The sequence below is a fragment of the Anser cygnoides genome, chromosome 6 (assembly GCF_040182565.1).
Source record: "Anser cygnoides isolate HZ-2024a breed goose chromosome 6, Taihu_goose_T2T_genome, whole genome shotgun sequence".
NCBI lineage: Eukaryota > Metazoa > Chordata > Aves > Anseriformes > Anatidae > Anser > Anser cygnoides.
In genome coordinates this window covers 27,300,623-27,327,111 of record NC_089878.1, presented here as the reverse complement: position 1 = coordinate 27,327,111, position 26,489 = coordinate 27,300,623, and the positions used below count along the sequence as shown (strand labels likewise).

The 26,489-nt window shown below is 45.0% G+C and overlaps 1 protein-coding gene across 9 annotated transcripts in view; it reads right to left on the bottom strand.

Moving 5' to 3' along the window:
• SEMA5B (semaphorin 5B) overlaps positions 1-26,489 on the bottom strand; it is a 270,246-nt gene that overhangs the window by 100,632 nt on the left and 143,125 nt on the right. For all 9 annotated transcript variants that reach the window (XM_066999196.1, XM_048072218.2, XM_066999195.1 and 6 more), the window contains exons 5-6: positions 21,456-21,555; positions 6,483-6,528 (exon numbers count right to left, since the gene is read on the bottom strand). In XM_066999196.1, coding sequence (XP_066855297.1) covers positions 6,483-6,528; positions 21,456-21,555 — 146 coding nt within the window. The remainder of the gene's footprint in view (positions 1-6,482; positions 6,529-21,455; positions 21,556-26,489) is intronic.

The following is a 26,489-nucleotide window of genomic DNA, read 5'->3' as shown; positions in this document are numbered from 1 at the left end:
CTCACCACCATGTAGTGTGACAAGAGATTTGCTTCCCCTGCTCTCTGTATTTCAGTTGATGAGTAACATCAGGACAAAGCTGGTTCCCAGTGGCTCATGCCGGAGCCTTTTAAAGACCACAGTTCCCTGCAGTCCTCACTCAGTTGGAGAAGTGCATCCTTGGAGAATGAAGTGTGGCCTCCAGACGTGGCCACCCCCTGTTTGACATGCCTGGTTTTCTTCTGCCATCTCCCACTCTGGGTAGAAATTCTCTCTTAAATAAATCCTGCGAAGGGAAAACTGTACCTGAAAGCTACAGTCTAGCTCTTGATCTGTCATTTTAAGGAGGGGTGTATTCAGGGAATAGATTTGATTTGGGAACCTGAAACCATCAGAATAAAAAGCTGAATTTGCCAGAAAGTTTGTTCAGCCAATATAAGCTTTATTATGGAATAGCTTTAAACCTCTAGGCTGAGAGTGAGAGGTTTGAGGTGCAGCTTCAGAAGGTGATTTATGAATAGATTTATATGTTAATCTGTTAATAAAAAATGTAGCATACTGATAAAATATGTGACAATCATAACTCAGCTATGAGCCACATATTAAAGACTGCATCTGCTCTTGTAGAGGTTTTGATTATGTTTTTAAATGAGGGAACTGCACTGGCCTAAAAATAAAGAAAGAAATGTTTTATCTAGGAATATGCACCACATAATTCAAAGAAGTATCTGGGAATCTGCAAGAAACAAATAATAAACTGCTTTTAAGAAAATGACTTCTGGGAAATGCAGCTTATTTCAAAACATCTCAAAATGGAGCTCCTGTCAGGTGGCTCCGTGTTACATAAAGCTAGGCAAAGTGTTCTCACTCTTTCCCAAAATGACTTCCCAAACTGGATTTTAAATTGGACGATAATCTTGACACTACAACTAGATTGAACAGATAAATACCTTCAGCAAACTTGGGCCTGCTATTGAGCATGTGTAGGTTCGTGCTGTCGTGTCGATACATGGTTTCCTCTAGATTTTTAAAAGGATATTTTAAAAAAAAATGAATGGCTCTGACCCAAGGATGTGCTTGCAAGTAAATGTGAAATACCACACGTTCACCTCTTTTCACTGACAAAACTCGCAGCGCTCTATGAAGAAGTGCTACATCCCCGTCTCACAAGGGAGCAAACAGCACACAGATGCGCTGGGCACGTGAAGTTTCCCTCACCACCAGCGGGCCGAGCCAGCAGTACGGGTCGGGCCTGCAAGCCCCACGTCATCTGGGGATGTGAGAGGCACGGTTTTGGGAGCCTCCCCTCCGTAGCAGAGATGTTTCTGCTTCTTAGAGCAAGGGCAGAAAAACCGGAGTAAAACAGTCTCTACCGGAAATGCACTGGATACAGAGCTGCAGTTCATCTGCTACAGGGCCATATGGAAACACTTCGTTCCTATTTTAGGTTTGAAGAAAAACACCCATTGCAAAACCCCATGATATCAACAGAAAGAAATTGATTTCAGCAAGCTTCACATCAAGCTTTCAGAGCTACTGCTGCTCAGACACGTTGCTAACTTCCAGCTCGGGTTTAAGCCTTATACTTTCAGCAGTCCTGAAAATTCATAAAGTTTAGCCCTGGTGACTGCATAACATGCTCAGAAGAGCTCACAGGGATGTACGTGCTGCCAGTTTATCAATTTGGAGTTGATGTGTTTTTTAGCATCCCGGTGTTTTGTAGTTAGGAAACTGGAGATCTAGCTGCTGACAGCTCTGCTGGTACTGGGCAGTGCGTAACCCCACAGGCAAGCATCCCAAATTCCGACTATCCGAGAAGTACAATGCTGTCTTCTGAACTTAGTTCTCACTCAAGAGGACAAAAAATGATATTGCTTATTAAAACATGTTTTAATCTCAAAATTTCAGCGTGAATTAAAAAGTGCAATAGCATGTCTTCCAAATAGTTTTCCAACAGGTATACTCTTTTTTATTCTTCCATATTCTGTTAAAATATGGTTTATTTTTAAGAAAGGGACTGAATACTCCTAAAGTATTTTAAATGCTATTAAGCTGATATAACTGGTGAGTAAACAAACATCAAAGAGCTGGTTAGAAACTGTTTCACAAAACATCTTCCATTAAAAGAAATAATTGGAATCAAAACATTTTATGAAATCCTAACAGCTTCTATTAAACTTATTAGAAGAAAGTCTGGAAGGGCCTCTTGGGTCCAGAGGGCAAATTTTGGTCACAGGGAAAGGGAATGGGAAAGGGAACGGGAAAGGGAAGATGCCCCAAACAAACAAAGTTAATCACTTGAGATGAGAAAAACGCACATTTAAATCCTCTCTCTAGTCACTTCAGAAAAAAACCTGGCCCAGAATATTTTCATCCCAAGCAACCACGTGTCTACCTCCTTTTCTTTTAGATTTTACAAAGATGTCAAAAAGTCTTATTTTCATCACAGTGCAAAATATCTTGGCATCTCGAAAAGGTTTTGGAGATGGAAAAATCATTTCCCACTCATTTTTATTGAGAAATTTAAATTCCAGGTAAAATCAGGGTGAATAGGGGGTAGGCACCGTACTGGGACTTATGAAATGCCTGCCAAGTAGCCTGCTTTTAATGCACACCAGAGAGTAGCATTCCTTGCTAAGAAGACCTAATCAGCACCGTGCATTTTTTAAAATTTGCTCAAAGGCTTATGTTTTTAAAATGACCCTTCCACCTACTCCATTAATTACAAACTCCAGTATAAAACAGACTTTTCTATGGCCTCACTGTGAAAGCTGCAGATTAGGAGCTAACCTTGTTTCAGGCCCATGCATAAATTAAACAGCATGTGCTCCAAGCGCACATCATTTTTAAAAACGTGTTCTATGAAATGTCTAGTATTTAGAGCTTATAATGCATACAAAAGGGGAGTTTAAAGATGGAGATGAAACGTTACATGGATTTTGTATAAAAGAGATGCTAAAAGATTAACAGCAGTATCCATTTTAAAACTATGTTACTTTTACCGCTGCAAGAATTTCAATGCTATATGCCAAAGTTTCCAAAATTAACAGGTGCTTTTGGATACCCCACCTGGGGCATGTCAAGATGCTGATTTTCAGAAATTCACTAACAATGTGCCTCAATTTTGGCAAGAAAGGCCAAGGCAAACAAAATCACAAGCGATCCCCAAAATACCTTGGCCCCAATTTCCTTCTGGATGTTGACATTCAGCCAAACTTTTTTTCTCACAAGAAAAAATCACCACCACCAAAGTTTTTCTTGCAAATAACACTCAAGTGGTGAAAGGTTTTTCTCAGGTCCCAAATGGAACTGCTGAAACACATTTCAGAAACAAAGAGAGGGAAAAAAAGCCCAGAGAACTGTTCTACCAGGAAACGAGCTTGTTCTGCTCGCCAGTTCTCACGTAAAAGCTCGGTGCCACAGTTCTTGGAGTAACAACCTCAGAAGAACCAACAGAAAAAATCCAAGTCAAGAGCAAGCTTTGGAACACAGCAGAACAGCAGGGATAAAAGCATCTAGTTCAGGAGAAGAAACCCAAAACAAAGAGTTGGGAGCTAAGAAAGATAAGGAAGCTACCCCATTATGAAAGTATAACGTAGTCCAGAAGCTGACACATTCTAAAATCTTCCTCTCCTCCCCTGAAATCACAACTGCTCTACTGGGTAATGCTATCTTTTTACATGGGTCTTATGCAGTACCTTGCCCGCATAATGCTAAATATTGCCTTTTAGTCTGCCGCAGTTCAAAGACAGTAACTTCCTACCCCAGCCCTGTGGAATGGCTGCATGGCGCTCCACAGGGTTCTCTTCTGGGGAGATCACAAAACCAAATTTATACTCATGGCAGTCCAGCTCGGATTCAGAAGTAATACCAGAACTTTAGCTTCTGGAACTAAAGACTCCTGAAACATATTTTCAGGAGTGATGGTTTCACAAAAAGATCCTTGAAGTCGATGGAGAACTCTTGCTCTTTTTAATAGCACTGGGCTTAAATGAAAGCCACCCACAGTCATTCAACAGGTAGAAGGAAAAAGCAGCCTTTGAAAGTCTGAGAGCTCTCTAAAATCAGTGAGTAACGACATAGTTAACACTGCTCTTGTGATATGCAATAGACATAAAGGGGATTATAATCCCGAAAAAGGAGAATTTATACCCATTGAAAAGCATTGAATAAAGTAATGTTATGATGAAAAACTTTATGACCTGCTCAATGGCAGGAAATACTCATTTTCTTGTTAAAGAAAAGATAACCGTCACGGAAAACATGCATTAGGCAGAGCAGGCTAGTAAATCTCCCCATTACAGAACGAGAGCCCGAAGTACTGAATGTGCTGTGCAAGCAAGTGGTGGCACCAGGGCATTGCTTCAGCGAGGGGCGGTTGCCACCCTTGCTGAAAAGCTGATTAGGCATCTTCTCCTTCACAGGAGCCCCCTGGCCTCCTCTCCTTTCCATGACTGCTGTGGGGATGAAATGTGCCCTTGGCTTTTCCCCAGGGACGGTACAGCCAAGGGATACGGCAGATTGCACGAGAGCTCTCAGTGAAAACCAGCTTTAAACTTCGCCCAGCGCTGCTGTAGAGAGGTGTATTCCTCCTGCTTCCAGGCTCTGCCCACAGCCAGCACACCCTGCTGCCTCCAAAAACTGTTCTCCTCATGCTTCTGCCTTCACCTCACGGTGGTACAAACAGGGAGCAGATATCTGCCAACACAATCCTGCACCTTGAGGCAGATTCAGCACCACTGGCAACCTGAAGTGAAGTCCCATGAGCAGAAATAAATCAGACCACGGTTTCAAGGAGAAAAACTACCCCCAGATCAGGTCTGACGAGATCCACACTGTATTTTAGCTACAAAGAGGAGATACAAAACAACCCAAATTAGCACTGCGATTACTTCTTAAACTGCGTTCTCTCTCTCCATAGGTCTAACTGCAAATTCCCTGCATTTCTTGTCTCCTTTTCTGATCTGATCTTTAAAATGATGCACGGCGAGGGGAAGGTGGGAGGGGGTGCCTCTAAGCTGCATCATGTGCTTTATGGAGACAAGCCAAGCAGCTACTTAGGCAACCATTAGGTCGGGAAACAATCGCTTCCATCATTCCCAACACGTGTGTCAACATAATTCCATGCTCTCTTTGTCATGCAAAAAGTCTTGGCAAAGTGACCGGATACACCCAGAAAGCAGGAGCAAACTAAGCTCATTATGTTAACCCGGAGATCCCACAGCATCCTCCAGTGCCATAGAAGGAGACTTCCCATTTTTTTGCCATGTAGGAAAGGAAATTTGCTGCACTGAAAAGGGCCCGAGCCAAGCCTGACTTCAGAAGCGTGTAAGGAAATTCACGACTGGGTTTCGTGGAAAGGGGACCCCTCATCTGATGAGCAAAAGAGGCTGTGTCAGGCAGTGTGATCACAGGCACTGCAGAAGGTATGGCATCTTGCATAACTACAGAGACTTCCCTCTCCTGTGTGCTCGCTGGAATCCTTCCAGTCATGCTAATACAGCTCTGCAAAGGAAAACTCCTGCCAAATGGGAGTATCAGCTTCTCTAACTCTTTATTGTTGTCATTGGTAACTCCGGACTTTGTTTTCCTTTTAAAGGAAGATTCAATGCATTTTACAACCATTAAACATCTTTTCTTCTCTCCATCTATACTTGTACCCCCTACGAACAGCACAAGGCTTGTGCACATGGGAATAGCTGGCAATACTAGCCTAATGGCTTCTTTACATAGCCAGGCAGAGCAAGAAGACCCTTCCTTCCGTCTGAAAAATGCTGAATACATCCTTGGTGCTCTAGCAACTGTAGAACATAGGAAATTTCCCAGAACGTAGGTATTTATTAATTTAAAGATTGGAGTTTCCATCAACCATATTTGCTGCATCTTTCAATTCCAGTTTCAGTGCAGTGGGAGGAAAGTCCTAATACTGCTAGACATTTGCAAACCCCTTCAGACTTCAGCTGCTTTACCTCCACTCTGCCATGGTTAATATATATTTTGCTACCCATTTCGCCTGTTGAATGCTTGCAAGTCCAACCCTGGTTTTAGCAATGCATTCAGCAGAACAGTTTCTCAGCAGTCCATGGTCATGGGGGCCAACATAGACTCAAAATGGGGATGGACAAGAACAGTAAAAGCTTTTCCTACGTGTTGTCAACATCTCCTCTAATGAAGGAGGATTGTTATCAATTGTTTTGTTTAAGCCTGTATCAGTTACACTACATGCTTTGTTCCTTTAAGGTGCCATATTTTTGGCACATCCTGTTACCACCCAAACACTCAAGAATCAAGAGCGGAGAGCGCTGTCCAAATGGGCAAGTGTACAAGAGCCTTCCCCCAGCATTATCACAGGAGTGGAAATAAGCACTAGGTTCTGATTTTGTCCTCTCCCTGCTCCACCACTCTGTAAATTTACTCTCTACAGGCTTCTGAAAACATACGTCAAATACTACAGAACATTGTTAGCAAGTCAAATAAAACAAGAGAGTAAAAAGTGAACATACCTGAATGAGAGAAACGTTGTGTAGACTAAGTCTGAAGAGGTAGTTCCTGCATGAGCAAGCAGAAGAAATACAAATTGTTAGGCTATCAAAAGAAGGGAGGGAGAAGTTATAAACACAAGTAATAGTTTTTGGTTATCCATTTCTATGGACAACAAGGGCCTGTTAGAATTTCTCTCCGAAGAATGTAAAAATAGTAATATGTCCCTTGTTCATTTGTCTTAGTAAGCCTTTTAGCAAAGCTCTGAGCAGGTCTGGAGTAAAATACTCCAAACCTCGTAATGGAGGCCCACATTGAAATCCCAACAAAACGGAGTCTGTTTCAAGACCCTCAAAGGGCTTTGGTCGAAGCCCTGTAAGGGCTGTGTTCATGTTTTTTACTGCATACTGAGAAAACTGGGGTTGGATAGAAGTCAGCTGGAGCAAAGCTGCCTCCTGCAGTATGCCCCCCCAGGCCTATCCTTGCAGATGGACTTTGTGGAAAAGGAGGAGGAGAGGACAGATACTTCTCAGCAGAATCTCTCTGCACAGAAAACCAGCAGGGAAATCAAGGCAGTGACTGCAGATACTCCCAGTCCTCCTGTCATCACATCTCCAAAGGCAAAGCAAGGGAATTCCTGACAGAAGTCACTGCAGCATGAGATACAACACATCAGCTGAGCTCCTGCAGCCCTCCCTCCGCATGTTCATATCCCAACACAAATAGGGAGGAAGACATATTTGCATAAGCATCTATGGAAGAGTCTTAGTTAACAGGTTTTATCTCACATTTTTGCTTGTTAAGACAATGCAGTTACCAGCAATCAGCTGACATGTATTAAGCCATATGGACTTGATTGTGTGCTTGAGGCTTTTGGCCATACCTAGCTTCATATTTTTGCATCCCATCTGTCATCTTCATTGGTGTGAAGAGCTGTGATCCTTTTCCAACATCCCTGTCACCACAACCTCCCAGAGAAGACATATTTATATTATACCAGGTGAACAATGTTTTTGTGGTGGCTCTGTTTAAGCAGCAGAAAGTGCAGCTTTGGTGGTAGAGCTTCACCCACCCTATAAGTGCTAGTCTACAGACATTCCCCTACCTACCAAAAATGCAAGTGCAAGTCCTACGTCAGTGAGGTCAAGAAGTCAATGGAAAGCTCTTATAGTGATGAAAAGGTCCTAAGGACTCTTCTGAAGAGCGCTGATTTGAGTCTGTAGTCAGCAGCAGTTCACTCTGCCCAAGCAAAGAAAGTTACTCAAACTTCCACACATGAGAAATTCATATGGGGTCACAATGACCACTAAGAGGCTTGAGCAATTTTTCCTTTTTCTGTTATCTCCCACTTGAATATCATGGAAGTCATAATCATAGAGTTGTCTGTATATTTTGCCCCAGTTCTATAAATAAATCAAAGGATCTCAACCACTGCAGACTGTCAATAAAGATGGGTGGGGACAAGGATGATGAGGGACCTTGAAAATCAAACTCTTGGTACCAGATCTTCAGCCAATGTAGCTCTGATTTGCACCACCTCTGTCCTATTCTATACTGGGACTGCTTACCCAGGGAAGAATGAGTCCCATTAGCAATATCTGAACAAAATGTATCAGTAATTATTATACCTCCTGTAAGTATGCAGAGAAATACACAAAACCTCCATCTTCTGTCCTAGTCCTATCACCTGAGATCCAGCAGCTCTTTCATATTCTGAAACCTTACTCTGTCTCTAAGGACTGCACACTTTCCCAGGTAATTTGTTATTAACTCTCTGGCATCAGCTACAGACTTAAATATTATGCCCTGCAGATGCATGCAGCTGACCAGAGGCACTAAGCCTACATCCAGCTAAAATCTCAAAATGGAGGAAAATTCTCCTCCAGTGACTGATCTGCCTAGAAGCACATGCTGCTCTCACCAAAATACTAATGCAATTCCAGGACATGAGATGTCATGGAATAAGCCTTCTTCTGCAGAAATTAAGCATGTCACTGGCCTCCAGTGTTACAACACCCTAAGGAGAAAGTTCTCATAACCAGGGATTTGAAGTTGCTATCCTGTTGTTAAGCATGCTATTTAAATGCATTGATTTTGGAAGTCATACAGCAGATTCCAGCTCCTTGTTTCAGTCTTGTAAAAAGCTGGACAGTTTGACTGAGTAATAAATTTTAATATTAGTTTTTTTCCCCAGTAGTACTGCACAGCAAATTCAACCAAAATATATTTAATGGAAAAGATGTAGCTAAAGGACACGGTTTTCCTTGCACCCAGCCAAAACAGATGCAGACAGGAATTAGTGTCCATTTAAATAAAGCCAGTTTCTGTCCTCTCGGTGACTGCTGCGCAGCACCTGAGCAAAGCATTAGTGGTGAGATCACTCGGGTGGCTGACACCTAAAGCAGGCAGAAACACAGTATTAATGTGAGAAGCACGACGATCTTGAAAAGCTTCCCACTAACCTCACCTCTCTAAACCTGACCTTGTAGCTTTCTTACAGCAAGGAGGGTTTCCCTTCATTTTTCATCAGCTTGCTTTACCTGGTGGCTGCACAGCCACTGGCAGTTTCTTTTTGTTTGTTTGATCCTTCTCACGTCTCATCAGCAGCAATATGAACGCCCTTAGGCAGACTAGGCTACCAGAGACACCAGCCGACCTGCCCGGCTAGAACCGGCTAATCCGTAATTAATAACACCTTCTTCTAACCATACTTGTTCTGTACAACTATACGAGGAGAGAAAAGCCGAGGGGAAAGATCTGCTGAATAAGACAGTGCCATTGTTATGAATTGCATTCTAAATGCAATTTCGGGCCAAGAATGAACAAGGTCTCTGAATGACAGGCATGGTTTATTGTACCTAGAATTGCCCCATTTGTGTCTTTTTTCTGTTCGTATTTGAAGTTATGTCTGTTTAATACCTTGCTGAACTATAATTTAAAGCAGCTGGAAGAGCAGGATTAAGAAATATATGAGAACACCGAGATCTCTGCATGAATAGATGAGGTGCTCTCTTGGTCTTTTTTTTCCCCCACTTTATCTTGTAAATGTTGGCTAATTCCTTTCTCTCTTAAATTAAGCCCCTCTGGACTACACCAGAAGAGCAATTGCTTGGTGCAACCAGCTATTCTAATAACCTCCTTCGCCCATACAGGAAGCTGGTGCGCAAACCTGGAGGGATAGGACAACCCTCTTACTCTCTGTTCTGAAAGGTCACGCACCTTCACTCCACAGTTTTACAACGAAAGCTCTCTTTCATCCCAGAGTCAGCTGCATTTCAGCCATCTCCAGAACAAAAGGCTAAACTCTTCTAAGTATTCTGGGATAAACGCTATTATATACATTGTAAGGTGCCTCACATTGCTAATTGTTATTGCCACTAACTTTGTTGCTCACAACTACTAACCTTATTACTCATAACATCTGTGCACTTCTGAAGATGTCCATGTTAATCAGTGATAGCCTGAAGTCTCAGCCAAGACCATGGTGTTGCTGCCTTAGACACAGAGTGGGATGGTGGTGGCTCCTCTGGAGGCTGATTCCCAGCAGAAGCCTACAGCACCAAGCGGAGAGTGGCTCCTCTCACTGGCCCCTGACTGCAGGGGAGTGTGTTAGCCCCCAGCTCAGGTATATGATGTTAGCTGGTGTAAAGACCCTCCTAATCTATCCAACCTAAACTTGAAAAATTTGCCATCTGAACACATGCAGAAGAGTGAAAAAGAGACATAATTCTCATTTAAATTTAAAGCACAGAGTAAGCAACCCAGCCAACATCACAGAGCATATCTGCAGCTCAAACAGGAGCTCATCTCCTGGTCCCATACTCTGTGCCCTGCTTGAGAGAATATCTTACCCCCAAAAGTGGGGCACAGCATTTAAGCCTGTGCTGAAGTGCCATTTAAACTCTTGGAAATTGGCTATAAACTGAAGTACTTTATTTCTCAAACAGTGCCCTCTACGCTAGTCTGCCTATGGACAGAGCCAAGCTGCAGTATAAATCCTGTAGAGGAAAGTATTTGTTAATTGGCTTTGTAATTTGTATTTGGCTGCCTTATAAAATGATTAAGCGCTCACTGTGCCTGGTACCACAAAGCATACGTACCAGAACAGCAGGAGAGCAGCTGAGATGTATTTTAAAGGCTGGAAGAATATATCCACTTAAATCCACTTGCCACGACATTCCCAAGTCAAAGCTGCTTAGTCAGTGTTTATTTCTTACAGCCAAGCGCACCTTGGGTGAACTTTGCAACGCGATGCCCCTGCGCTCGTTCACATGTCGCGTGGCCTTGAAACAATTTGCAGTGAAGGCAAAGTACTTCGTCTACAACACCAGCAAGCAACAGAGCTCCGAGACAAACTAGGCTTTTCCAGTGGGATGCTGCACAAAAAGAGTGCTTGAGGAAAAGCTGAAACCCTTCCTTTAAGGAGTTCTGAAATGATGAGGGCTGCAACATGCTTCAGATGCAAGCTACAGATGGACTTGTTTCCAGTGCTGAGCAGAGCCCTCTTTTCAGGCACTGCTTCTGTCTGATGACAAAAAGATGCTTCCTTCTAATTAAAAAAGAGCATGCTTTTCAGTTCAGCTGTGGTAGATCAGGAGGGCCTTCCCCGCAGCTAATGAACAGGTGTAAATGAAAGGTTACTCTAGCTTCAGATTATTATTTGTATTAAAATCAGCAAGGTTTGTTCACGTTTCCCACCGCTGCCCCCCTCCACGTTCACCAAGCAGGTAAGATAACCCCCTGTGCTTCAGAACAACCCCTGCCAGCAACTCTGGAGCCACGAGCTCCCTAATGCTGGCCACCACCTGCACCTCTCAGGACCCTGACATGAGCACAAGAGCCCAACAGTACGTTACCTTATCTCAGCTGGTCTGCATCACCTAAATTTATGCCCACCCACTTGCACGTTGCTGCTTTCCAGCACTTAAAGCAGATGTGAGAAGCTTGCCCCTCCCTCCTTACAGCCCAGGTTGTCTTAAGCCCCCTCTCTTTGCACGCACACACTTGTCCTGCAAGTGGAAACAAAGCCCACAGAAGCTGACAATGTTCGATCATGCTAAAAAAATGCTTTTAGACAAAGCTAAAGGGGACTGAGTGAAGAGTCACTCTCCTCCTCTGGGGCTATTACTGCACTGAAAGGCACCCAGCACAGCCCAGGTGAGCTACTGGAGATTTCAGGTGTGCTCTGGTGCTCCGGGAAGGGATTCCCCACGATTGGGCTGCAACCAGGTGCCAGGTCTGCAGGAGGGATTCAACTGTCGCAGCGTAGATAATAAGAAAAATAATTAACAGAGCAGGGTCCTTTGGGCAATGCGAAACAAGACCCAGAATTATGCATGTGACAAACCTCGTGCTCCCTCCCGGTACCCCTGGGAGCCGAGTTCTGGGGCTGAACCTCGGGCAGGGAGCCAGCAGCTCCTGTCAGCTCTTCCCATCTTTGCTCCTGGAGGCCTCAGACGTACTTTGCACTTGCACAGTACACGACAAACACAGCTTAGTCATGCTTCAGGACTCCCTGCGAGCTGGTTAGTATCATCCCCCCCTTATACTAATGGAGAAAATGAGCCAGAGAAAGGTTAAGTGACCTTCTCCAAAGAACACAGCAAGGCAGCGATAGAATCGAGAGCAGAGCCCAGGGCTCTTGGCTACCAAATCTCACGCTAGATTACCGCCCAGCGCCTCTACGCAGGTCCAGCTGTGGCTGAACTTTTCAGATGGTTATCCACACCTCTGAAACAGCCAGCCATCCCAAGAAACCCTGCCCCTGCAGGAGGATCTGGCCTTTGCTCTCAGAAGGAGTTAATTAAGTGCCTGCCCCAGTGTGACCTGACTATCCCTTTGCAAATGCTGCTTGAGGGATTCATTTGAGGGACCTCGCATACACCTGCTGGGGAAAAGGTGGTGAGCCAGCATTTCTCGCAGGCTGGATCCCTATTCACCAGTAATTTTGTTTCTATTGAAGAAAAACTTGTCCGGTCTATCATTCTTTCTTAAAAATCAATAGATGTTCAACAGAGAACCATACTAAATGGCACGCGGTAATATGATGCAGTTGCTGTATGAGCAATTGCTTTCCCCAAAGCAACATTTCTCCGTGATAAATCTAGCCGGAGCTAGAGGAGCATCCTCTTACAAGAGGCTCCTTATGCAAGCAGCATATCATTCTGATTAAGCAGCTTCCAAATTAAGCTAGGGTCACAGCTACCGTGTCTGCGTTGCCACTGTGTTTGCACACGAGGCCCATTTCGTACTTCTCAGTAGAAACAAGGATGAAAATCAAATCCCCCAAATTCCAGTCGGTGGAGGAGAGCTACCACCAGCTGTAGCAGCACCGGGTGCATGACGCAGACGTGTGCAGTCTCAATGCTGTGCCAGCTCTTGGAGGAGCCAGAAGAGGCAGATGCGTGCGGCCGCAGACCATGCAGGACAACAGGACGGCTGTGGCACACTTGACCAACACCGATCCTCAGAAATCTGGGCTGTTGCTGCTGCTGGGGGGATCGCAGGAAGGGTTCAGCCCTTGAGCTGCAGCCGTGTCCCCCCTCACACGGCTCGCGGGGGCAGCAAGCCGGGCTCGGCTGTCCCTGGCCCTCCTCTGCCCCGTGGTGGGAGAGGAAGAGGCACAGCCTTGCCCCATGGAGTCCCGCTCCGTGGGGCAGCACGTTGTCGTGTGCTCCCAGGCACCTTGAACCAGCTCTGGTCTGGAGGGGAGCAGCGTTCGCATGCTTTGGAGAACTGGGAAGGGGATTTTTTAAAATATTGTTTGAACATATTTTGTAAAAGGCAGGCTGATTTCCATAAATGTTTTTGTTACTTTTCTCTCTGTTTCAATAAATGAGTGTCTTCAAAACCCTCGAGATGGAACCCGAGCCAAATTTACAAAACTGGTGTGTGGGTTTGTTCCTGTTTTCCTGGAAGCGTGAGTCCATCTCTCAGACCATCACGTATTATCCCACACGCCACCTCAGCTCTCTCCTGACATGCGCCTGACAGCTCTTCTGTCCCTCTCTCATCCAGCTGGCAGAGTCCCAGATCACTTACAGCACCTCACGGTGGCCCCGAGCTGCATGGGGACCTTTCATCTCCTGTTTGCCCATCACTTCAGTGTGTTTTCCTAAGCCAAACTGTGAAATTCCTCTTCTGAGGCACTGAACATTGTTCAGATGCTCCCTGGCGGCCCCCCACCTGCCTGCTCGGGCTGACAAGCGTGCTCAGCTCTGTCACGCTCTCCTCAAACTCAGGATGAGTTCAACACAACTTAAATGGCAATACCGATCGAGTTGGCTGGTGAGATGAAGTTACTGCCAACCAATCCCTTCTTCTCGCTGTGTTTTTCATACCTTTGCAGTGGCACAGAGCAGCGGGCTTTAGCACCTAAACATCTGGCCATAAAGCGATATGCAAGTCGCTGTGGTAAGCCCTGCCATACAAAACTGACGTGTCACCAACTTAACCGGAGCAAAAGTCAGTATTTTCAGTACTGCCTAAGGAAAAGGCTCTGCAGCCCCATCCTCTGATGCTGTAAAACACATTAGGTCCAAACCTCTGAGGCTTTTGCCAAAATATCTTGACCTTGTGTTTGCTCGCACCCCGCGCTCTCAAATGCAATCTTTAAACTTAATTATTTTCAGCGTATTACTAAAGCAAGAGAGTCTCTCGTGGGTGGCTGCTTTTGTGATAGGGTACCACCAATTCTCATTTTATCTGCAATATGAGATACTTTGTGTGTCAGGCCTGCGACGGGATGCTTCCCGCCAGCCTGCACTGCACCAGGATTGCCTTTCGTGGCTGTGGCTGTGTGGAACCAGGTTATTCGCAGGACCAATTGTTTGCTCTGCTGACAAAGACGACAGACCCAAGAGGCTGCTGTCACCTCTCCTCCAGGTACGACGCCAGGAACAAAGCCGTCTCCTTGTTCTCTTGCAGCTGCAACTTCTCCTGTGCATTGGCCAGGCCCAGCAACCTGGCAGCGCTGCAGTGTGGCATTTTATCTGATGGATTTATTTTGAGTAAATTAAAGTTCATGTTGTGTTCTCAAGCAAATGTACAAGTTTTAACCAAGAAAAAAACTTACACTTTGAACAAAATTTGAACTAGGTTCCAAAGTTCCCAGAATCCCATAAGCTATGAAAATTATCCTTTCATTCTTGCCTGTCCACACCTTTTCCCTCCTTCCCAAGGGGTAAGCCAGGGACAGCACAGATTTGGGGTATGGCAAATTCAGACAGCCTGCAGACCAGCAGAGGAAAGCAAATTCCATAGGTAAGAAAGAGCCACACACCCCAGTGGGGCTTCACCCCTCCACACTTACACAAGAGCTGAACTGACCTCCTCTGGCACGATATTAGAGAGGAAAATCTCCCTCTGAACTATCCCAGGCTCAACCAGAGAGGTTAAAACCCGCACTTTAAATCACATTTTTATTCTCTGCACAAAGACACTGTGCACCCCCAATTATGGATTTAACTAGCTGTAATGTCTAATCACAGGTTTCTCACCTTCGCTGTATTCTTTCTCATGCAGGTCAGGCAATTTCTTCAAAAGACATCAATGGTCCTTTGAAAGTATCTGTTAATTTCACAGACTGATTTCCCCTTTTTTTTCTCACACCACCATGTTACCTGCCTCCCTTCACCCCCTGATACAAGGATGCAACTTTAACTTTGTCTGATAGGAAGAATCAGAGTGAGAAAGGCTGGCATTTGGTTTTTTTTTGGTTTCTTCATAGCAGCCCTCTCAGCTACCCTCCTGCAATCTGGATATAATCAAAAACATTATCATGGTCTTTGCTTGCTCACGTCCTCATTAATACCTCAACTGGCAAGGTAATTTCTCAGCCAAACGTGACTTGTTAGGGGGTAAAGCTGACGTAAGACAGCGTGATACTAATGGGAGCCATCAGAACATGGCAGGAGCTCATCTTGGTCATATTGTCTCAGAAAAGCTATCGAGTCAAATTCTGCAGTCAATGGAGAATGGCACTTCATTCCTGGATGTAACAGGACACGCCTGTGGTCTATTGAACCTTTGGCCATGCCCATGTGATTGTGCCCAATGTTAACTTGTTTGCATGATATTCTCTCCACGCTATATGAGACTGGACTTCTCCAGCTGTGCTGAAGCTCTCCTGGAGCATTTTTGTAAGACTTACGTCTTCTTCGGAGATGCAAGGCTGAGGGCATGTGCCAGGTACTTGCTACTGCCAGGTAGAAACACGACAGTAAATGGTCCAAATCCAAACTCTGGCACAAATTTTCTGTAAATCCATCAGAAAACTTTGGCTACGTCCACACTAGCTAAGCAGAACAGCACAGAGACCTCTGCGGTTGTGCAGACTTCGGTCGAAGAGCAGCCTGCACTCCCTCTCAGATCTACTATAAACTCACATGTCTCAATATCACAGTGTTTTTCACAGGGCAGGCTTGCTCTTAATCCCTCTGGGCCTTGGATTCCCACCTACGGTGTGAAATTATTAGTGCTTTTCCACCTCACAGAAGCCCTGATTGTTTGGCAGTAGGAAGTGTTGTTGATAAAGTTTAGCCCAACGCTGATGCTCCAGAACTGCAGACCCACTCTGCCCTGCCTTCTGCCGCTCAGCCTCCTGGTGTGCACGCTGCCTTTTGCCCAGGCAGCACAATCTGCTGAGATTTGCTCTCTTCAGGCTTCAGTGGCAGTCCAGATCTGGGTAGGATTGAAGGTGCCCAAGGGTAAGAGCGATATTTTCCAAGCGACGCAGGTTTTGAGAGTTTTACTGCAGCGCTCTAGAGCTTTCTGCCAAGCAGGCAGGAAAGAGCCTGTGTTCAGCCAGAAATCTGCATGAAAGCTGGTGTCTGACAGACTAATCTATCATACACCGGAGAGTTTCAATAAACTCAGGATGCCAATCCTGCTGGTCGAGGATCTTAGACTATATTTACAATTTGCCATATTTCTGCAAGCTGCAACTTGAAGCAACTCTTTTGGGATATCAGTCCTTCCATTCAGCCTTCAGCTCCTGAGCCGGTGTGATCCAGAGGTGTTTTGTGTTCATGCAGTCAGGAACAAGACCAGCCAGGAAGGGGTGCTCCCAGGCTGCTGTGCTCCCCCTAAGGCCTCCTGTTCAAAGCCAAAAGCGATCCTTCCAACACTGTGTTTCACAGCCACAGTTAGAGGCAGAACTTTTGACCTGATCTGTAACCACCTTTGTAAGTGCTATAGCGCCTTCTCTGCTCCCCAGACTAACCCTACCTCCTTTCTCACGCCTACCTACTTGACATTAACAGGCACATTCAGCTCAGGTCTAAAACAAGTATGAAAATCACCCCCTGCTAAAGCATCCAGACTTGCATCCCTAGCAGCTTGGTAGCTTTGATGCAGAAAAGTCCAGCAGCCCACAATGACGTGCACTTCACATGCCAGCTCTGAGTCCCTTGATGCGGCATTTGCTCGCTGCCCTCTGCCTCCAGGACATTCTTGGTCATGGCCATTTGTGACAAGGGCTCCTGAGCTTCAGCTCCCCGTGCAACAACCCCGAGAGATAATCCTTTCCCGTCGCCTGATGGAGCTGACAGCCCTCTTGGCAGGCACAACTACGAGGACTTCTGGTCGTGACGCTCTCCGGCTGCTTTTCTACGGCAACACCTCCACTCTCTGCGAGCGGCCAGCCCTCATAGCCATGCCTCTCACATCCGCAGCCCCAGCAGGCTGCTGCCCCGAGCTGACACCCCCGCGGCTTCCTTCTGGGAGAAGTCAAATGTTTCCCCCAGGGTTTCCCAGCCACTCCCTGTGCTGCCATTTGTTTGGGTACCGTCCTCCTGTTGTCCAAGCTGTTTCCTTTCAGCTTGCTGGCGTGCCAGATTGTCACATGGTGTCTCGACCACGTTCCTTTGAATCTTTTATGTTCTCCTGGCCAGGGAGCTCTGGTGAAGCACGCTTTTCGGCTGGACTCCAAGCAGGGTCTTCCATATCAACATTTTTTTATTGGCTCCCACCTCTGCCCAGCCACTTAGGGGTCGCAGGTGGAGTGGTGGGATGTCACTGCTACACGAAACCCATCCTCCCCTGGGTTAGGGCACCCTGCCTATAGCAAAGGTGAGAGAGCACAGCACCGCTTCTCCAGCACGCAGGTGAAATCGCTGCCATGGGGAGCAGAGAAAGCCAGCCTGCCTCTGCTACAGACAAGGCAGGGAAGAAGGACGGGGGAAAGGGGCCACAACCTGGCTGCTGCTGACAGCATCGAGGTCTGACCGTGAGCTACGGCAAGCAGACACCCTCAGTTCAAACAGTTGCATCTCTTAAGTCACCGCTTTTTAACACGGGTCTCTTTTGCTTGCCCATCGAGTTAGGAAATTCAGCCGATCTCCTTTGTTAAACCATTTATTGCAGAGCAGCTCATTCAAGCCGTTCTTCCCAGTCCATTCAGCAGCTGTACTGCTGACAAAAGAGCAGTGTCCCAGTCTCCCAGCCTTTGTTCTGGTACCAGAATTATCTCTTCTGTGGCTCTTCTGCTGTGGCAGCATATATACAACTCGTGTCTATAATTCAAAACTATAGCTCATTATGTGACACTAATCTGCGAGAAACTGCCACCCATTTCCTCACCATTAATCTTTGATTTCAGATGTTTAGGTAGAGCGAATAGACCCTCAGTTAATAAAAGCAAATTGCTCACTGGGAATGCAGTATAACAGAGTTAAATTTGAAATCTAATAATGGGAAAAAGATTGAAAGTAAAGACAATAAGCATTCCTGATCGTGCCATTAGAGAGGGATGGAAGTTTCTACATAGTCAAGGCTGCAATCAGTTTCCATTTCAGCTCCTTTATTGGCTTTGCCTTGGAAGGTTTCTCAGGTCTGAAAAATTCAAGGCTTATTCTTGATGAAAAGAAGAAAGTGTTTTGCAAAAAAAGCAGGACAATTGGACAAAGTGGCATTGCAGATAGCTAGCACAGAAAAAGCAGGATTCGAGTTCCCCAAATGATCATTTTTTTAATGTACAGGGGATTTATATGTCTTGTTTTTTGAGCTGTTCAGATCATATTTTCAATTTTTTTCTCAGTAATAATGAGGTCTAGAAAATTGTTTTTCTTCCCATTAAAATAAGCTCAAATAGTAATCACATAAGCTCAAGAGCTGAAAAAAGCAGCAAATATTTCAAAACAATCACTCATTCAGAGAAGAAAAACAGTACATTAAAATACTAACACTACATTTTAAACAAAAACAAAACATGCAAGCTATGAGTCAAAATGAAGGTTATGAATTTTTGAAATGTGTGTTTTTATACTTAATGAAATGTGGCTCATAATATGGGCAGTGTGAGATTTACAATGTTCTAAACTATTCATATCCTTACTTGCAAGTGTTTGGATTTTACAAATGATGTGACAAGTAAATACGTTGCTTAGAAACCATGGTGGGCTTTTGAAACTAATTCTTTTGTTTCTGGGATTTTGACTTGGCAGGTGTTTGGTGCAGTGGAGTTATCAAACTCCTCTGGTTAGCACTCAGACAGCACCAGTCATTCAGGGAGGGCTCTCAGGTAGCGATAAAGCTTAAAAATCTGAGGCTCATGTTATTCCAGCTCCCTGCCTGCACAGTGTGCCCTCAATACCCCTTACAGTTTCAGTCACGCTGTGTCCAATTCCCCAAACCAAAAACCTTTGTGAGCCCCAGGATCTTCTTTTCTTCCAGGAAGCATTTTCTGTGAAGCTTGGAAATGCAGGATGAACTAAGCTAAGAGTTGCTGTGGTGAGGTCATACGGCTTTTAAATAGAGACAGAAAGAGCTAGTCTGAAATAATTTATAACGCTATCATCTAAGAGAATGATGTTAACCAGGAAATTGAGAAGTGGGAGTACTTATAAACTCCACCCTGATCCCAAACTCCTTTCCACAACCCCAGAATAGCTGGTGTTACTACTAATATGATCTACAGTAGCACATTTAAACATGGTTAACATTTAAATTTAGGTTTCATAAATTACACCCTGTTGAGATGGATAGAGACAGCTCCTATCTCTTTGAGGTATTGTTTCATTTGCAAATTCAGGCAGATGGTGCACGAGCAACTAATGACTCAAAAAATCACCCCTAAAAATAGTCCAGAACAAGGTGGAGATTTATCAGGGAGGGAGGGAACAGAAAAGCCTTTACTTCCCATTCCCATTTCTCTGGCACAGCTCCAGGAGCCCAGCTCACCCAAGGACCTGCGGTACTGTGCAGAACAAGGACCCTGCCTGCACCCCATGTTCGTGCACCTCATGTCACATAATGAGATGGTGAGGAGGGAAAGGGATCCATACTCCCCACCTACCCCACACTCAGGAAAAAAAAAAGCACCCTGGGAAACTGCACCTCCGTTAACTCTATCAAGACTTGCTTGGCAGAGCCGTGTGGCACCATCAAACTTGGAGAGTCTCCCAGTCAGGCTGGTCGTACCTCATGAAAACTGACTTCTCCAAGCAAATTCTATAAATACTTGTCACTGGTTCCGCCTGGAGTAACCCGCCGCACTATATTGTGCTTCCAGCAGGAAGCCAAATTTGCTGTCATTCTGCTGTTTGTAATGATACTGTAGCCTCGTGTCTAACCGCACTTGTACAAACTCTTGTGGAGACAGAGCTTCCCTCCAGGATGTGTCGCGAGCGTTCGAGCAGGGGTGAAGCGTGTCACCCACAGCAAGGAGGAAACCTGCTGTGCAGCTGAATTATGTAAACCGTGAATTCCTCAGGGCGACGGGCCTGTGTTTGTACAACGCCTGGCAGAAGGCACCGTTCACGGCTGTCCCCAAAGCAACGCCGTTCTGAAGTAATAAATATTAATAATGGCTGGTTAAAAATTCCAGCGCAGGTAAAGCTGCAGCTTGAAGAGCAAAATGTTTCTGTATGAAAAGCAGGAGGGCCTCTGGCAATTTAAACTCTGTGAGACAGTGAAGTTTTAGTATTTAGTGCACAAACACAGAAAATGCATGTTAAATACTTCAGTTGTCTCTTTGGAGCAGAAAGACTCTCCTTCCACTAACACGTCTTGCTTTGTCTTGTTCACACCATGACTTCTTCCAGTCCTACTCCTCACCTCCCTGTCCACTGGTGGGAAGAAAGCAGACTCTTCCTGTTTTCACCTACAGCACAGGCTGCTTCCACAATGTTACCTGCTTCTAAATACTATATTTAAACTGCTGCTGCTGGCTGATTTGTTAGGCCATGCTTAGCTCTTTCTTTTTGGGTTGTCTTATCTGTTTATTATGCAATAAAAAATAGTTGCTGTGGGGGCTCATGATTCAACCACTCCTGACACATATTATTTCACTGAACCATAGTTCTTTTTCCTGGTTACAAATGCAGCTCTAAATTTGTTAGAGCTTGCCTATGCTTATATTGTGTTTGTGTTTTTACCCTTCTCCTACGGCATCCTAAATAAAAGTAATGTTTAAAAATAAAGGAAAATATATGCTAATTATATACGATGTGTTGGAACAACAGAGTTGCACCAAAATGCATTAGGTGGGGATTTGACTATGTCAGCGAGATGAAGTGAACAGGCTACGAAGCGAATTCTTAAAGAAGAGAGAAGAAAGCTATCGCTCTTGCTGCCAAAGTCTCACTGCAGCTTATACAAAGGCATGTAGATGAACTTAATATAGACAGAAAGCGTGCCCGTGGCAAATACACCAAAAAGCCAGATTCTGTTCTGGCAGAGTGATGGTGCAGAATAATTTACTAGAACTCTTCTAACATTCATGATACTGAGGGAGATGCCAGCACTCTGCTTCATTAACCAGTCATTTTGATTGCATCTTTTCTTTTTTTTTTTTAATTCTAGTAATTTTCTCTTCTTTGCAATTATACTAGGAGTCTAAATCCCTCCACACAAATTATAGCTTTCTCTTTGAGGGGGAGACTGGCCACATAAGCTGGAAACACACTCTCCTCTGAAGCCAGAACCTGAAGGGAAAGAGCTTGAGCAGCAGCCCTGGTTTAAAAAGTTTAAAAAGCTAATTAAAAGATTATCTTTACCTTGCTCCCACAATGAGCTGGTTCCTGTTGGCATCCAGTGCGAGCTGAGAAAAGTCATGCACACCTGGATAGGTGAAATTCGAAACCCAGGGCTTCAGATCTGCAACAAGAAGGAGAAAGCACAACACAATAAAGCTGCTCCAGAAGCAGTGAGTTCACCCAGACATCTACTAATGGATTTCCTACCGAGTTATCTGTCAGGGGAAGGTTAATTAATAATCTATTTAAAGGGTTTCTATTTATTCTGATTCTCCACAGAATGTGCAAAAACCGTACATAAATGCAGGGCTGTCTCAGCAGTTATTTTCACATCCAAAATGGAGTGTCAGCATTGGCTTCAGAGACAATGGCAGCTTGGTTTCACTTCAGTTAAAACTGGGGAGCCGCTTCCAGTGCCAGGGTTAAATGGTGTAAAGGGACTAGGTTGGCTGCCCTAACACCTCCGTAGCCTGGCCTTCCCTGCTAAGCAAAGGGAAGCTGCTGTCCTCCTCCATGAAGAGAAGGTGGGGTCAACTGACTGAACACCAGGTTAGAGTAGAAATGATCCACACTCAAGACCTGGCTGCTCAAAGGACAGGCTTTACCTTCTCTTCCAGGTTTTAGGTTCTGTGCCAGGTTTCACTTTACCTAACATCTGACAGGGATCCCTGTCAATCAAATCCTTCCTTAACTAAGATGGGGAGGTGGGATCATCACGGCATCTTGGTAGCTGAGAATTGAACGAGCTTGAAGCTGGCTCTGTTAACCAGCTTGGATTTAACAACATGGCAGGTTAAACGCAAAGCGATAGATTTGACTATTCTCATGGAGACAAAACTCTTACAGAAGCCGTATCTATTAAGACAATATCAGTTGAGAGATGTAGGGCAGATAATCCTGATTTAATAAAAAATATACCTGCTTAAAGAAAAAATTAAATCGCTGTTTTTTAGGGTACTCTCAGATGTGATGTTAGGGCATTCACAGAATTCAGTATTTCAATACAGTTACCAACTTTTACTTTGTGTGTATCACAGATCACAGAATTTCAGCCTCCCACCTTACACCTGTGCTGCATGGAATAACTGGGGATAGACTAACGTGTATCTTCCAAAAGCCATCCAGCTTTACTGTGAGGACGTCTCTTGGAAACTTGTTCCATCTGTTAACTATTCTGTCTGTCAAATACATGGAGGATACCAAATATTTGAGGGAGCAAGGCACAAATGAGACCAAATCGGTCAAGGTCTGGATGCAGAAGACCCACAAGGCTCAAAACCTTGAACCTGAAAGGTAATATCTTCTGGCCTCATGCCAACGGGACATCAGTAGGCAGGCCGTGACCCAGCGATTCGTAATAACAATGACGCAGCCAAGTTCAGACTCGTTCAAAAGAGCTCTGGAAAAACATGCTCCGTTGTCATTTTATATCCCCCATGATGAGAAGTTGCACCGAAGGCAGGCAGGTTTGAACATCTTGGTATCGGCATTAGTTCTCTTTTCCACAGAACTTCTCTTTTCCACAGGAGGACAATGCTGATGAGGGATCTCATTGTTTGTAAGGCCTTTGGTGTCCTGGCAAGCTCTGTAGCATTACAGATGTCAAACGGTATAAAACCTTTGACATAGGGATATTTGTCTTAAGTCCCTTCTCCTTTCAGGGATGGATGACAGCTAATCAGGCCCTTTGATTATCAAAACCTTAAAAAGTCACATATAATAAAAGCCCCTACTCTTCACACCACTTGTCCTACACTGCTTCCCAAGGCAGAACCTTGCTGTGTAGCTTCTGGCTTTGCCCTGGACACCACCACATTTCAATACACCTCCTGAGCCCCCATAGCACTGGGCTGACCATCGGGCCTGATCCCATGTCCCACCTGACTTGACACTGTCAGGGCCTCTCTGACCACAAGACCTCCATCTGCACCAGATAAAAACCCTGTCACCTGGAGCTGGAAGCTTCCAGCTCTTCTCAACATTCCTGTCACGCTACGTAGCCACACACAACACGTGTACCTCCTCTGCTCTTCAACGAAAAGGCATGAGTTAAGGAATAACTCAGCCCGTCTAACCTTCAAGCATCTCCACCTCCTACACTCCTCTGGGACCCTTAATGATGTACTAGCACCCGGGAGGCACCGCAGTTTCACCTCTGGCATTCTCCTAACTAATGGGGCTCTGTCTTCTTTTCCCGTAGCTCTTTAGGTGCGGAGACATTTCTGAGGCAAGCAGCAGAACCGGCAACAATAACACCTTTCAGGTGGGTTAGCTGGCTGACATGTGCTGCAGATCTCCTGGTATTTCTGTTGGCTGACGGGGGTGGGATTAGGGGATTGCTATATAATGATGATACCTTTTAAGGATCCTACTTTTAGGCCACAATTTCTCTTGTCATTTTGCTTTCTCTCGTACCAACTTTTTCCTACTAACTAACCCACTATTACAGTGCGGTGGCAGGAAGAAAATTTCTTCATCTGCTGCTCTAAGCAAAAGCTCCTCACTTCAGAGAGGTACACTCATCAGTCCATCCTTCTAATGGCAAGCGCTGACAAATCACAGGTAAAAATAATTAAAAAAAAAATTAAAGGCAGTAGGTAGCTTGAATCCTTCCACGTTGGCTGAAATGTCAATCAAGCCAAGAAATAACAGGCAGTGTCTTGATTTCTATTACTACTGCAGGTGGTACAACTTATAAAGAAACCCTTCCCAGTTATTAAATTAAAGGCTTCAAGGCATGCATCCTCATAGCAAAATTAAGCTTTTATAGGCATGTAGTTGGAGATTATTAAACCCAGCATGGTCTCAGCTAACAATGTCTAAATGTGAGTTGTCAGAATTAATGCCAAATGGCACATTCTCCTTCCAAACCTTCTTTCTTCCTGTTAGAGGGAAGGGATAAAGTGGAATGGAAACATAGCCAGGACATGGGTCTTTTTTCATTCGATACATTCAAATCTATTGCTCAGAGCACAGGCATCCCTAAGGACAGTTCTTGCCTTTCATTTTGAAACAAGCTCAGTTGTGCAAGGTAAGTGCTGCCCTGGGCCTATCCCATATTAGCTGAAGTTTACACATATGGACCCAATGAACTCCAGAGTTTACTTGTATTTGACCTTTCTCAGAAGGCTGATTTTTCCAGTGCTGACTCTTTAATTTGGCTGGAAACCTTCAGTGCTGGGGCATGTTTACATTTGCAAAAGTATCTGTTTAAAAACAGTATGAAAAATTAAAACCCAAGGCCCTGGCTTTGCATGTCGGCAGCAGGAGCCGGAAAGCTAGGAACCACATAGCTTAGGGGCGAAATGCTCATCAAGGCCTCCTTTGTGCTCCTCATCTCTAATCATTTCCAGGGGGTTAAAGATCCCTGCTCTCACTTCCTCCACATTAGGACCGACAAACAACAGTTTAATAGCTTCCAACACCGCCCAGCGCCAGCCCTCTGATTCGGTGCCTCTGAAGCTCCCCGAGTGCAGCTCAAGGTGGTTCAGGTGTCCAGCTGCAAGAGCACAGGGCTCCGCAGGAAACGCGCGTCTGCAGGCACAGCTGTGCTCGGGCGTTCGTGCGTGCAGAAGACAAGGTGAAAAGAGGCCCTCTGCCATTTCGGCGGGTGGTCTCTGCAGCCTGCTAGCGCACTGCTCCGCACCAGGTCCCCGAGAGCCCAGGAGCGGGACAAGGATCAGCTGCACATATGCTGGCGTGCTGAGTTGTAGGAGCTGGGTTTAAGGGCCTGATCCAGGGGCTCTTCAAATCATTGGCAGTTTTCCACCGAGCTTGATGGGTTTTGGATCAGCTTCTAAAGACGTGGTAAACCTGGTAATACTTGAGCCTTCATCTCCTCAAAACCAGCTGCTCCCCACCTCACCCTTACGCTGTGTGTTTTGGAGGGAAGAAGTGTGTAAACACTGCGCTGAGACTTCCCTGCCTGAAGGACAGCACGTACTGCTTCATCTCACTTGAGGCCACTTGTAGCTCCCTTCTCCAGCAGGCTGCAACAGCTCCGTGCAGCCAGCACACACCTCGCAAGAGCAGAGAGGTTAAATACCTGTGCCTTGAAATTGTAAAGTCATTGCAAGGTGGATGGAGCCTGGCTAACCACAGTGTTTTTCAAGAGCATCTCTTCTGGAGTATTCTCAGCATGGGCTGCCTAGCCTGGAGCGAAAGAAGCTAAACAAAACAGGACCAAGCAGTCTTTGTGCAATGTAAGGATATATCCACATATAAAAACCACCCGTGTTCCTATCTGAGCTAGCTTTGAATACCAGTGAAGCTGCATGAGCAAAAACCTCAGCTTGAATTGCTCATCCAAGTCTTTCTCCTGTGTTTTGGGCAGAGCTTGCAGCTCAACACAAATACCTCAGTGCCAGCTGCAAAGTCATTATCTTCATGGGAGCTAGCTCGATGAAAGCTAATTCAGGGACATCCACATGAGTCCTTTTCATTCTTTTGTGTAGCAGTGTAGTCACACATTAAGGGTGTCCACACATGGAGTTTTTTTGGAATAGCTCCTCATGACTAGTGCCAGGTATAGCCACTAGTTGTGCCATCATGTAGAAACACGAGTCTCCTGCTAAAAATGGGAGGATTGGGAGAAAAGCTTCAAAGATCATAAAAAGACCTTAAGGGAGGAAGACAGAGAAGTTAAACATGAAGGAAGCTCCAGGCGCTGCATTCCAGAAAATACAACCTGAACCAGATGAATTATGTAAAGCCCCTGAAAAATAAGCTGATTCAACAGTAAAGATTTGTGTAATGAGGTAGAGCATACGTACAGAATTGAGGTCCTGCCAGACTCAATGGGCATAAGTAAATTACCTGTTCTGCAGCATTCAAACCTATTTTTGTGCAGTGTTAACTTGACCACACATGAATGCTTCCTTTACTGACTCAAGATGGTCTCTTAAAAGTTCTCTTAACTCAGCTCACTACTTTATGGCATATTTAATTTCTGTACTTGAGCATTTCAGCATTCATGGGGAGGCCAGATGACAGTCATGACTTCTGTAACTGTACAATCTTCTCTTCTTTTGATTTATTTCAGCCCTGGCACAGGAC